The sequence below is a fragment of the Engystomops pustulosus genome, chromosome 9, assembly GCF_040894005.1.
Source record: "Engystomops pustulosus chromosome 9, aEngPut4.maternal, whole genome shotgun sequence".
Taxonomy (NCBI): Eukaryota; Metazoa; Chordata; class Amphibia; order Anura; family Leptodactylidae; genus Engystomops; species Engystomops pustulosus.
In genome coordinates this window covers 99714164-99728115 of record NC_092419.1, presented here as the reverse complement: position 1 = coordinate 99728115, position 13952 = coordinate 99714164, and the positions used below count along the sequence as shown (strand labels likewise).

Sequence of the window (13952 nt, the reverse complement as noted above, 5' to 3'; positions counted from 1 at the left end):
GCAGTCTGTGTACAGTATACAGCAGTCTGTGTACAGTATACAGCAGTCTGTGTACAGTATACAGCAGTGTGTATAGTATACAGCAGTAGTGACAGTATACAGCAGTAGTGACAGTATACAGCAGTAGTGACAGTATACAGCAGTGTGTATAGTATATAGTAGTAGTGACAGTATACAGCAGTGTGTATAGTATACAGCAGTAGTGACAGTATACAGCATTGTGTATAGTATACAGCAGTAGTGACAGTATACAGCATTGTGTATAGTATACAGCATTGTGTATAGTATACAGCAGTAGTGACAGTATACAGCAGTAGTGACAGTATACAGCAGTGTGTATAGTATACAGCAGTGTGTATAGTATATAGTAGTAGTGACAGTATACAGCAGCGTGTATAGTATACAGCAGCGTGTATAGTATACAGCAGTGTGTATAGTATACAGCAGTGTGAATAGTATATAGTAGTAGTGACAGTATACAGCAGTGTGTATAGTATACAGCAGTAGTGACAGTATACAGCAGTGTATATAGTATATAGTAGTAGTGACAGTATACAGCAGCGTGTATAGTATACAGCAGTGTGTATAGTATACAGCAGTAGTGACAGTATACAGCAGTGTGTATAGTATACAGCAGTGTGTATAGTATACAGCAGTAGTGACAGTATACAGCAGTGTGTATAGTATACAGTAGTAGTGACAGTATACAGCAGTGTGTATAGTATATAGTAGTAGTGACAGTATACAGCAGTGTGTATAGTATATAGTAGTAGTGACAGTATACAGCAGTGTGTATAGTATACAGCAGTAGTGACAGTATACAGCAGTGTGTATAGTATACAGCAGTAGTGACAGTATACAGCAGTAGTGACAGTATACAGCAGTAGTGACAGTATACAGCAGTAGTGACAGTATACAGCAGTGTGTATAGTATATAGTAGTAGTGACAGTATACAGCAGTGTGTATAGTATACAGCAGTGTGTATAGTATATAGTAGTAGTGACAGTATACAGCAGTGTGTATAGTATACAGCAGTAGTGACAGTATACAGCAGTGTGTATAGTATATAGCATTAGTGACAGTATACAGCAGTGTGTATAGTATATAGCAGTAGTGAAAGTATATAGCAGTAGTAACAGTATATAGGAGTAGTGACGGTATACAGCAGTAGTAACAGTATATAGGAGTAGTGACGGTATACAGCAGTGTATATAGGGCACAGTTACATCACGTGATCCAACAGGTTGCCATACGCTCGGGTATAGTACTCGCTCCGTACATATAGTGTACAGTGCTGCCCCCGGGCTGTGGCAGCCGCCATCTCCCCCGGACCCCGCTCACCTGCAGCCGCGACCCTCCGGACACCGGCGCCCGCCCGCCCTCACTCCCTGTAACTTCAATCTTCCCGGGGAAAGCAGCGCCGCCCAGTGGAGAACCCGGGGTACTACAGCTGGGGAGATGCGCCATCTAGCGTGTGCACGACCAGTAACGGTCAGAAGAGAACATTGAACATTAGTGGCATCTGGTGGACAATGTGAGAACTACTGCCACAGACACTTTCATAAGCGCCACTTAGTGGACACAAATTAAACTGCAGGACACGATATTTTCTCTTTATAAATACATATTATTATATATTTTTATCACCAAAATATTTATATCTAACAAATATAAAATCTGAACAAAGTGAGCTCTTCCCTTCTGTGCATGGGTCTCCTGGGCTATTCAGTACATGGATTACTAGGTTTCCTATAAAAAAAAAAGTAGTGAGTTTGGGGACAGAGCAGTCACAGTATCATAAATCCTCCAACCCCTGGCATGAGATCATTAACCTTATAATGAAAAAAGTAGCAGTAGGTGAGTTTATAGTCCAGTAATGGAGGCTGCACAGGTTATGGATGGAGGAGACTGCAGATACAGGAGAATTTTCTCCTTCACCAGAACTACAATCACAGAAGTAACCAAAACATAGATAGAGCCGAGCTACTGTATCTAAGCTGTCATCATAGGAATAACCACTATACAAAGAGCTGAGCTACTGTATCTAAGCTGTCATCATAGGAATAACCACTATACAAAGAGCTGAGCTACTGTATCTAAGCTGTCATCATAGGAATAACCACTATACAAAGAGCTGAGCTACTGTATCTAAGCTGTCATCATAGGAATAACCACTATACAAAGAGCTGAGCTACTGTATCTAAGCTGTCATCATAGGAATAACCACTATACAAAGAGCTGAGATACTGTATCTAAGCTGTCCTCATCGGAATAACCACTATACAAAGAGCTGAGCTACTGTATCTAAGCTGTCATCATAGGAATAACCACTATACAAAGAGCTGAGCTACTGTATCTAAGCTGTCATCATAGGAATAACCACTATACAAAGAGCTGAGATATGGTTTCTAAGTTGTCATCATAGAGGTATCTACTAAACAAAGAGCCGAGTCACTGTATCTCAGCTGCTGTTAGAGATATCTACCTGCACACCAGGTGAAAAGGTAAGTCCACCGGTGGGCCGCCAGGGCTGTCAGTGATCATCATCTAAATCTTTATCAGTCTGAGGGACACATTGCATAACCATCAACTTCAAGGGGCTGCAGTGGTAAGCAACACTGTAGACCGCAGTACAGCACAAATGCCACCCCAAAAACCGAATACTGCATCTGTACCACAACTAATACAGACCCCAGGGCAGACTACAAATACAATGCACAAGGGAGACGATAGGAGACTCTCCCAGAGCAGACCTATAATACAGGAGTGCAGATGTATAATACTGGAGACCACCACAGCAGACGTATAATACAGGAGCCCTCCAGAGCAGACTAATACATAGCTCCCAACCAGCCTAGATTTGGTGGGACAGTCCCGGTTTTTAGGTGCTGACCTGCCATCCCGGGCAGTTGGGAGACTGAAGGACAGGGCTCCATAATATGAGGGGGATGGAGGACAGGAGGCCACAATATGAGGAGGAAGGAAGACAGGAGGCCACAATATGAGAGCGAAGGAGGACAGGATCCACAATATGAGGAGGGTGGAGGACAGGGACCACAATATTCAGAGGAGGGAGGCCTCATTATCTGGGGGGTGGAGGACAGGTGGCCACAATATAAGGGTGATAGGGGAGGGAGGGTACAATATGAGGGGGATGGAGGACAGGAGGCCACAATATAAAGGGAGAAAGCCGGCAACAATATGTAGAGAGTGGAGGACAAAGGCCGCAATATGAGGGAGGATAAAGTAGGACAGGACCACAATATGAGGGATGATGGAGAGCACAATATATGGAGGATTGAGGACAGAGTAAACAATATGAGGGAGGATGGAGGTAAGAGTAAGGTAAGTAGTAAGAGAGGGGCCACAATATAAGGAGGAGAGAGGGGTAGGGACTACAGAATATATATAAGCGAAGGTGAGACAAATGAGGGGACAAATGTAAAAGGAGGACAGTGTTAAATGTTGCTGAGTTGCATTAAGGGGTATTATATGGGTCCTTAGGGGGTTGGCCACAGGACGGGGTATTATTCTATGTGTTGGTCATTAACAACAATATTATAATATGTTTGGAGGTGGGACAATGGGCGTGGTTTTGGAAAAAGGTAGGGGGGGGCTTTTCTTCTTCCTCTAGCCCAAAAGTTGGGAGGTATGGTTTAATATAGAGATAAAGAAACATTCAGTTTCATTAATCTGCCATACGGATATATACATTTCTTCAATTAGATGTTATTAAAAAAAAACAAGACTGTGTCCTTGGATACGACCACCTCTGCTGGAGAGATTTCACAAAGAAACAAAAGGTTTTTGTATATGAAATGTCTGGGAGTTACTGCATGTCCCACTGCCGTCCTGTGCTGATGATCGCTGAATCCTGGTAGTCAGGCAGGACTCAATAGCGCATGTCTGGCCACCACTGCCATAAAGTGAGGTGGTCGTATCCAAGGAAGCTATCTCGTTTCTAAGGGACAACATGGCTAAATTTATGAGAAATTATCTTCACAAAGGAACATTTTTTTATTAACATCCAATTGAAGAAATGTTTTGGCAAATGAATTTAATGAAATGTGAATGCCCAGATGGGAATACCCCTTTAAGAATTAACAAGGAGAGAAGGAGGTGAGGAGCCACAACATCAGGGGGAGCATCTTGGGAGATATAACATAAGAGGAAGCTACTGGGAAGCTGATGGCGCTTTGAACCCATTTTGTTCCGTTTTTAAGCATTCCGTCCGAAAATGCATGCGTTTTTGACCAGTTTTAAAACGGATCCCTTTTTCAACAGACTGCTTAAAAACGGACCAAAACGGCTTCAGAACGCCATGTGTGGCATCACCCTTAGGCTATGCTACTACTGCAGGGACTACATATGTCTTTATAATATGTCCCATTAGGTGTTGTTTCTGGAAGATATATTCTTATTGGAGAAATACATAAGTCAGGGGTCTGGCCCAGTCATAGCTCCATAATATGAAATCACAGATGAGGCCTAAGAAAAAGTGGCAGTAAAAGCAAATAATGTAGGCCTCAATGTGGCCAGTAGCAACCAATCAGTGCTCAGCTTTAATCCCTTACACTGCTATAAATCATTAAAAGCTGAACTGTGATTGGTTGCTATGGGTACCACAGAGTCTTATTGTTTCTAGTGACAGCTTCTAATGGGAATCTGCATTGTAATAGACCTTGACATTGGGGAATATTTACTAAGGGTCTGAACGCCGCATTTTTGTCGGGTTCTGCGTTTTTTTCCGTTTTGCCCAGAATTGCCCCGGGGTTTTGGATTGTGTCGCATCGGTGCTGGCTGTCATGCGACACCAATCAGGGGGCATGGACGTCGGACAACCCGACTGATTAGGACTAGAGATGAGCGAACATGCTCGTCCGAGCTTGATGCTCGGTCGAGCATTAGCGTACTCGAAACTGCTCGTTGCTCGGACGAATACTTCGCCCGCTCGAGAAAATGGCAGCTCCCGCCGTTTTGCTTTTTGGCGGCCAGAAACAGAGCCAATCACAAGCCAGGAGACTATGCACTCCACCCAGCATGACGTGGTACCCTTACACGTCGATAGCAGTGGTTGGCTGGCCAGATCAGGTGACCCTGGGATAGACTAGCCGCTGCCCGCGCTGCTCGGATCATTCTGTCTCTGGATGCCGCTAGGGAGAGAGCTGCTGCTGGTCAGGGAAAGCGTTAGGGTGTTCTATTAGCTTACTGTTAGGCAGGAGTGATTCTCCAAGAACCCAACAGCCCTTCTTAGGGCTACAATAACGTTCTACTTTTTTTTTTTTTATTTGCATCTAGTACCATTTTGTGAGGAATTAGCAGGGGGACTTGCTACCGTTGTGTTTAGCTCTTAGTGGCACACATATCCACCTCAAACACCAAAGTGGGAAAATTTAGTAGGGGTTGGATTTCAATTAGGCACAGTCTGCCATTTGTCCTTTTTTATTTTACGTTTATTTTGTTTAATAACTCAGTGTCATCTCATCTGGCATATTAGTGTGCTTTCATACTTGGCTAGAAAATAGCCATAGGAGAATCCAAACGGCTTACTTGCGCCTACAGTAGCGTTATATATTTGATTTCTGGTTGATCTGCTGGTGGCTGTACTTGCTGCAGTGCATCTACTAGCCAATTGTGAGCAATTTGTAGTGAGACTTGCGACCGCTGTGTTTTGCGCTTAGTGACGCACATATCCATTGCAAAGACCGAAGTGGGAAAATTTAGTAGGGGTTGGATTTCAATTAGGCACAGTCTGCCATTTGTCCTTTTTTATTTTACGTTTATTTTGTTTAATAACTCAGTGTCATCTCATCTGGCATATTAGTGTGCTTTCATACTTGGCTAGAAAATAGCCATAGGAGAATCCAAACGGCTTACTTGCGCCTACAGTAGCGTTATATATTTGATTTCTGGTTGATCTGCTGGTGGCTGTACTTGCTGCAGTGCATCTACTAGCCAATTGTGAGCAATTTGTAGTGAGACTTGCGACCGCTGTGTTTTGCGCTTAGTGACGCACATATCCATTGCAAAGACCGAAGTGGGAAAATTTAGTAGGGGTTGGATTTCAATTAGGCACAGTCTGCCATTTGTCCTTTTTTATTTTACGTTTATTTTGTTTAATAACTCAGTGTCATCTCATCTGGCATAGTAGTGTGCTTTCATACTTGGCTAGAAAATAGCCATAGGAGAATCCAAACGGCTTACTTGCGCCTACAGTAGCGTTATATATTTGATTTCTGGTTGATCTGCTGGTGGCTGTACTTGCTGCAGTGCATCTACTAGCCAATTGTGAGCAATTTGTAGTGAGACTTGCGACCGCTGTGTTTTGCGCTTAGTGACGCACATATCCATTGCAAAGACCGAAGTGGGAAAATTTTGTAGGGGTTGGATTTCAATTAGGCACAGTCTGCCATTTTTCCTTTTTTATTTTACGTTTATTTTGTTTAATAACTCAGTGTCATCTCATCTGGCATAGTAGTGTGCTTTCATACTTGGCTAGAAAATAGCCATAGCTATAGGATAGCATTGTATGTTTTTAAAAACTCAAAAACACAAAAAAAAACAAAAAACACAAAAAAAAGTTTAAAAAACAATTAAAGTTATAACTCTCATTTTAAAAATGTTTAACCCGAGGGCTAGGGGTAGAGGACGAGGGCGGGGACGTGGGCGTCCAACTACTGCAGGGGTCAGAGGCCGTGGTCCTGGGCGGGGTGAGACACCACCTGCTTATGAGGGAGCAGGGGAACGCCGCAGAGCTACACTCCCTAGGTTCATGTCTGAAGTTACTGGGACTCGTGGTAGAGCACTGTTGAGGCCAGAACAGTGCGAACAGGTGATGTCGTGGATTGCTGACAATGCTTCGAGCAATTTGTCCACCAGTCAGTCTTCCACGCAGTCCACCCATGTCACCGAAATCGCCACTCCTCCAGCTCCTGCACCTCAGCCTCCTCCCCCCCAGTCTGCCCCCTCCCAGGAAAATTTGGCATTTGAACCGGCATACTCTGAGGAACTGTTTTCTGGACCCTTCCCACAGTCACAAACCACTTGTCCGGTTGCTGCTGAGCAATTTTCCGATGCCCAGGTTTTCCACCAGTCACAGTCTGTGGGTGATGATGACCTTCTTGACGTAGTGGAAGTGTGTAAAGAGGTGTCCGACGATGAGGAGACACGGTTGTCAGACAGTGGGGAAGTTGTTGTCAGGGCAGGAAGTCTGAGGGGGGAGCAGACTGAGGGATCGGAGGATGATGAGGTGACAGACCCAAGCTGGGTTGAGAGGCCGGGTGAACACAGTGCTTCTGAGACGGAGGAGAGTCCTCGACCAGAACAGGTTGGAAGAGGCAGTGGTGGGGCCAGACGGAGAGGCAGGGCCAGAGCTGGTGCATCAGCGCCAAATGTGTCAACTAGTGAAGCTCCCGTGGTGAGGGCTCTTGCGGCGAGGGCTAGATCTTCAGAAGTCTGGAGGTTCTTTAAGGAAACACCGGATGACCGACGGACTGTGGTGTGCAACATTTGCCAAACCAGGCTCAGCAGGGGTTCCACCACTACTAGCTTAACTACCACCAGTATGCGCAGGCATATGAATGCTAAACACCCCACTCAGTGGCAACAAGCCCGTTCACCTCCGGCCGTGCACACCACTGCTCCTTCCCCTGTGTCAGCTGATAGTCAGCCCCCTGCCCAGGACCCTGCCACAAAAACCCCATTGTCGCCTCCACGATCCTCCACAGCATCCACCAGCGTTCAGCTCTCCATACCCCAGACGCTGGAGCGGAAACGCAAATATAGTGCAACCCACCCGCACGCCCAAGCCCTTAATGTGCACATCTCCAGATTGCTTAGCCTGGAGATGCTGCCCTATAGGCTAGTAGAGACCGAGGCCTTTCGCAACCTCATGGCGGCGGCCGCCCCTCGGTATTCGGTCCCCAGCCGCCACTACTTTTCCCGATGTGCCGTCCCAGCCCTGCACCAGCACGTGTCAGACAACATCATCCGTGCCCTGACCAACGCCGTTTCTGACAAGGTCCACCTGACCACGGACACGTGGACGAGTGCTGCCGGGCAGGGCCACTATATATCGCTGACGGCACATTGGGTTAACTTGGTGGAGGCTGGGAGCGAGTCTGACCCTGCGGCTGGTCATATACTGCCGACGCCGAGGATTGCGGGGCCTACCTCGGTCCAGGTGTTTCAGGCCTACTATGCCTCCTCCTCCTCCCAACCCTCCTCCACCTCCTCCTCCGAACTACCATCCGTGGGCACGGCGCCATCAGTCGGTAGCTCTAGGCACAGCAGCAGTGCCGTCGCTAAGCGACAGCAGGCGGTGCTCAAACTGCTGAGCCTAGGCGATAAAAGGCACACCGCCCAAGAGCTATTACAGGGCATCACGGCGCAGACTGATCTGTGGCTGGCACCGCTGAACCTGAAGCCAGGCATGGTTGTGTGTGACAACGGCCGTAACCTGGTGGCGGCTCTGCAACTCGGCAGACTGACACATGTGCCATGCCTGGCCCATGTGTTAAATCTGATAGTTCAGCGTTTCCTCAAGACATACCCCAATCTGTCTGATTTGCTCACGAAGGTGCGCCGCATCTGTGCGCATTTCAGGAAGTCCAGCACAGATGCTGCCACTCTCAGGGCAGCGCAGCGCCGCCTCCAACTGCCCGCTCACTGACTGTTGTGCGACGTGCCCACGAGGTGGAATTCAACACTGACCATGTTATCCAGAGTTTACCAGCAGCGCCGAGCGATTGTAGACTGCCAGATGTCAACTTCCACCAGAACTGGTAGTCAGGTCAGTCAGCTTCCTCAAGTCTACAATGAGGAGTGGACGTGGATGTCTGATATCTGTCAGGTGCTGAGTAACTTTGAGGAGTCAACACAGATGGTCAGTGGCGATGCCGCCATCATCAGCCTCACCATCCCGCTGCTTGGCCTGTTGAAAAACTCTCTGATCAGCATGAAGTCGGAAGCTTTGCGCTCGTCACAAGAGACGGGGGAAGAAGATTCCCTTGTTGATAGCCAAAGCACCCTCAGGTCTGTTTCTCAGCGCATATCGGAGGAGGTGGAGGAGGATGAGGAGGAAGAGGAGGAGAATGTTGGCGAGACAGAAGAGGGGACCATTGTTGAGTCCTTCACTGTTCAGCGTGTATGGGCAGAAGAAGAGGAGTTGGAGGAGTTGGAGGAGGAGGAAATGGACAGTCAGGCCAGTGAGGGGAGTGAATTCTTACGCGTTGGTACTCTGGCGCATATGGCAGATTTCATGCTAGGCTGCCTATCCCGTGACCCTCGCGTTCAAAGAATTTATTCCAGCACCGATTACTGGGTGTTCACTCTCCTGGACCCACGGTACAAGCAAAATCTTTCCACTCTCATCCCTGCAGAGGAAAGGAGTGTGAGAATGCATGAATACCAGCAGGCCCTGGTGCACAAGCTGAAACAGTATTTCCCTTCTGACAGCGCTAGCGGCAGAGTGCGTAGTTCTGCGGGACAAGTAGCGAGGGAGAGTAGGCGAGCAGGCAGCTTGTCCAGCACTGGCAAGGGTACGCTTTACAAGGCTTTTGCCAGCTTTATGTCACCCCAGCAAGACACTGTCACCTGTCCCCAGTCTCGGCAGAGTAGGGCTGATCTTTACAGAAAGATGGTGAGGGAGTACGTAGCTGACCATACCATCGTCCTAAATGATCACACAGCTCCCTACAACTACTGGGTTTCAAAGCTGGACATGTGGCATGAACTGGCGCTGTACGCCTTGGAGGTTCTTGCCTGCCCTGCCGCTAGCGTCTTGTCCGAGCGGGTTTTCAGTGCAGCTGGTGGCATCATCACCGATAAGCGTACACGCCTGTCGACTGACAGCGCTGACAGGCTGACGCTTATTAAGATGAATAAAGCCTGGATTTCTCATAATTTCCAATCTCCACCAGGTGAAGGAAGCTCAACCTGAATAATTGATCCACTCCTCCTCCTCCTCATTTTCCTCCTTCTCCTCCTCTTTGTACAGTAAAGCAGAGGAAACTGGCTATTTTTTGACAGGGCCCACTGGCTCTAGCTATAGTACTTTATGCATTTAATTTTTCTGGAGGGCCACCTACCCGGTCCTCTGTTTTAAACAATTTTTGGGAGTGCCACATACAGGCACTCAATCTATTCAATTTTTCTGGAGGGCCACCTACCCAGTCCTCTGTTTTAAACAATTTTTGGGAGTGCCACATACAGGCACTCAATCTATTCAATTTTTCTGGAGGGCCACCTACCTGCTCCTCTGGTTTGAAAATTTTTTTGGACTGCCACATACAGGCACTCAATCTATTCCATTTTACTGGAGGGCCACCTACCTGCTCCTCTGGTTTGAAAAATTTTTGGGACTGCCACATACAGGCACTATCCAAATTAAATTGTCTCCATAGCAGCCTCCACACGTTGTCTCCATTGCTACCTCCAAAAGTCGTCCATATAGCTGCCTCCATACATCGTCCCTTTATCAAACGAGGTGTGTCAGGCAGAAATTTGGGTTGTTTTCATGGATTCCACATCAAACTTGTTAACTTTGTCGCCACCCTGCTGTGTTATCCACAAAATATACTGGCAAACTTTTATCATTTACCAATATTATTTCAGTGCTTCTTGCGCATCTGTTTACATTCCCCTCACCCGGCATATCCTAAACTTATAAGAACGCTACTACACTTGATCTTATACAAAAGTGCTGTTTGGGGAGTAGCCTAGAGACAGGGGCTTGGATTGGCGAAAGCTCGCCTGGCAGCGGAGCGCCAGCTCCATGCGCATCATGCGCTTCTTGCGCATCTGTTTACATTCCCCTCACCCGCCATATCCCAAACTTATAAGAACGCTACTACACTTAACTTGGTGCAGGCTGGGACCGAGTCTGACCCTGGGGCTGGTCATATACTGCCGACGCAGAGAATTGCGGGGCCTACCTCGGTCCAGGTCTCAAAGGCCTACTATACCTCCTCCCAACCCTCCTCCACCTCCTCCTCCTCCGAATTACCATCCGTGGGCATGGCGCCATCAGTCGGTAGCTCTAGGCACAGCAGCAGTGCCGTCGCTAAGCGACAGCAGGCGGTGCTCAAACTGCTGAGCCTAGGCGATAAAAGGCACACCGCCCAAGAGCTATTACAGGGCATTCCACATCAAACTTGTTAACTTTGTCGCCACCCTGCTGTGTAATCCACAAAATATACTTGCAAACTTTTATCATTTACCGATATTATTTCAGCGCTTCTTGCGCATCTGTTTACATTCCCCTCACCCGGCATATCCTAAATTTATAAGAACGCTACTACACTTGATCTTATACAAAAGGTTCTTAGAAGTGCTGTTTGGGGAGTAGCCTAGAGACAGGGGCTTGGATTGGCGAAAGCTCGCCTGGCAGCGGAGCGCCAGCTCCATGCCAAGATCCAACTAACATAGTTTTAACTGCAGCACCTTTAATCTACTACTTGTTCACTGCCTCCATACATGGTCCCCTTATCAAACGAGCTGTGTCAGGCAGAATTTTGGGTTGTTTTCATGGCTTCCATGTTAACTTTGTCGCCACCCTGCTGTGTAATCCACAAAATATACTGGCAAACTTTTATCATGTACCGATATTATTTGAGCGCTTCTTGCTCACCTCCTTTGGTTCCTCTCTGCCACCCATTGGTTTGAAGCCTGAGTCCATTTAGGGTATGTCGCCATGACACTCTCTAGCCTGCTGCCGCTGCCTCTGCATGCCGTCCCCTATAGTGTCAGGGTCAATTATTGGATGTTTTAGATGCTATCTAGCTTCATTCTGTCACTCTTTCATGGCCATGCTGTTGCCCATAATTTTGGCATAATGTTGCGATTAAGCAGCCTCAGAGGCATCCATGCATGCTGCCCCTGCTGTTTCCTGTCCATTTCCGTGGTGTTTCCATCCTTTTCTGAGGTTCCCAGGTGTTTGGCCAAGCTTCCCTGTGCAGAGCCTTGGTCCCCTTGAAAAATGCTCGAGTCTCCCATTGACTTCAATGGGGTTCGTTATTCGAGACGAGCACTCGAGCATCGGGAAAAGTTCGTCTCGAATAACGAGTACCCGAGCATTTTAGTGTTCGCTCATCTCTAATTAGGACAATTTAAATTAAAAAGCAAATTGTGTTCAAGATCAGCACTCACATGCACCAGGAAGAAGAAGGTGAACTCCGGCGGACCTCAGCGGGGGACGCGGCACATGCAGGAAATTGGACGCACGTTCTTAGTGAATCGCGGCAGACCCAAATCTTCGTAGGACAACGCACGGCGGGGATTATGACGGGACGGGTAAGTAAATGTGCCCCATTGTGTTTGATGTTGCCATATTCTGCACCATAGTCATTAAGTAAAAAGTAATTTTAAATCCTTTCCTTTCTGGTGATGTAATGAAAATGGAGACTAATAAACCACACTTCCGAATTATACAAAAAAATTGTACACAAACAATAGTGGGTAGCGGTAAGGTTGCCCCACTAGCTTGTCATGTGAATTGTTACCTAAGACCCCCGATTTGGCATGAAAGCCGGCGCCGATGCGACACAATCTGATCGCGTGCGCCAAAAACCCGGGGCAATTCAGGGCAAAATGGAAAAAAATTGCAAAACTGTGGCGATCGGACCCTTAGTAAATGTGCCCCACATGGACGCTAATAACGTTTTGTGAGAAAGTAAGAGGTATTGTGTGGGAAAACCGCTATCTGTCCTATAGGCAGATGAAATGCATGTGGTAAAAGCCCTGGGTTTGTCTGCAGTAACCCAAGGGTTAATGCAGACATGATAAGCAGGAATAGTCTGTTTTGTCTGTGTTGGCCTAGCTAAGGCTATATTCACACTGACGTATGGGGGACGTATATACGGCCGCCGTATATACAGCCGATATACGGCCCCCATAGGCAGCAATGGGCGCACGGCACCCTACGGGAGTGGTACGGTGCCGTACCGTTCCGTACCCGGAAAAAGATAGGACCTGTCCTATCTTTATCCGTAGTACGGCGCCGTGCGCCATTAATTCCTATGGAGAGGGGCGGGGGTGAGCTGCGCTCACCTCCTCCTCCTCTCCCCGTACACTGCCGTTGCCCGCTACGGTACGGTACGGGCGGGCAACGGCAGTGTGAGGCCGGCGCCACACAGGGCGCTTTGTCTGCGCTTGCAAACGCAAACAAAGTCGCGCCCACCGGGGCGGGCCTCGGCCCGACCGCATCGGCGTTTCTATGGAAACGCCTGCGATCGGGAACGAGCCGCCGGTGTTTCGCGTTAAATTAACGCAAAACACCGGCGGCTCGTTCCCGATCGCAGGCGTTTCCATAGAAACGCCGATGCGATCGAGCCGAGGCCCGCCCCGGTGGGCGCGACTTTGTCTGCGTTTGCGTTTGCAAGCGCAGACAAAGCGTCCTGTGTGGCGCCGGCCTGAATATAGCCTAACACAGACACATTTGTAATGTCCGTACTGGGCTGCTTATTATGGAGTAGGGGTAGGCTGGTAGTGGGACTCCTACTCCACCCGGGCTTCGGTCCTGGGTTTGTGAATTGCCCACAGGTGCGGGTCACAGGTCTCGTTAGGGCCTGATTTAGTCTGCAGGCCAGAAGCAGTAGGAGAGGCCCTACCTGGAGAGCTTAAAGCGAGATTGCATTCTCACAGCAAAGGTAACTGAGGGCCTCCTGTCTTACTGCTGGCCAAGAGCGTGTGCCAGGCAGCCTGGTACCCGGATAGCTAGGGTCCTCCAAATGTATTAGACAGCGCCTAGCCGGGCAGGAATTACTTTTATAATGTTTTTGCATGTGCCTAAGCCAAGGCTGAATTTGTGTTCTGTTTTGCAAGTGTGAATAAACACTTAAGTTGGACTTTTAAACCTGCGTGTGTCACTGCTTCCTGCACTGCTACCAGTCAACTACCAGAGCAATTCCCCACAGTTTTTATACTTGGGTGTACGAAGCTGTGAGAGGTGTCA

The 13952-nt window shown here is 47.9% G+C and overlaps 1 protein-coding gene across 5 annotated transcripts in view; it reads right to left on the bottom strand.

The window, feature by feature from the left end:
* The window catches only part of PKN3 (protein kinase N3), a 25296-nt gene extending 23813 nt beyond the window's left edge, over positions 1 to 1483 (bottom strand). For 4 of the 5 annotated variants that reach the window (XM_072124605.1, XM_072124607.1, XM_072124606.1 and 1 more), the window contains exon 1: positions 1343 to 1483. In XM_072124605.1, coding sequence (XP_071980706.1) covers positions 1343 to 1468 — 126 coding nt within the window. In that variant the 5' untranslated portion in view covers positions 1469 to 1483. The other variant, XM_072124609.1, reaches the window with a different exon arrangement.
* Between the last annotated feature and the right edge of the window lie 12469 nt (positions 1484 to 13952).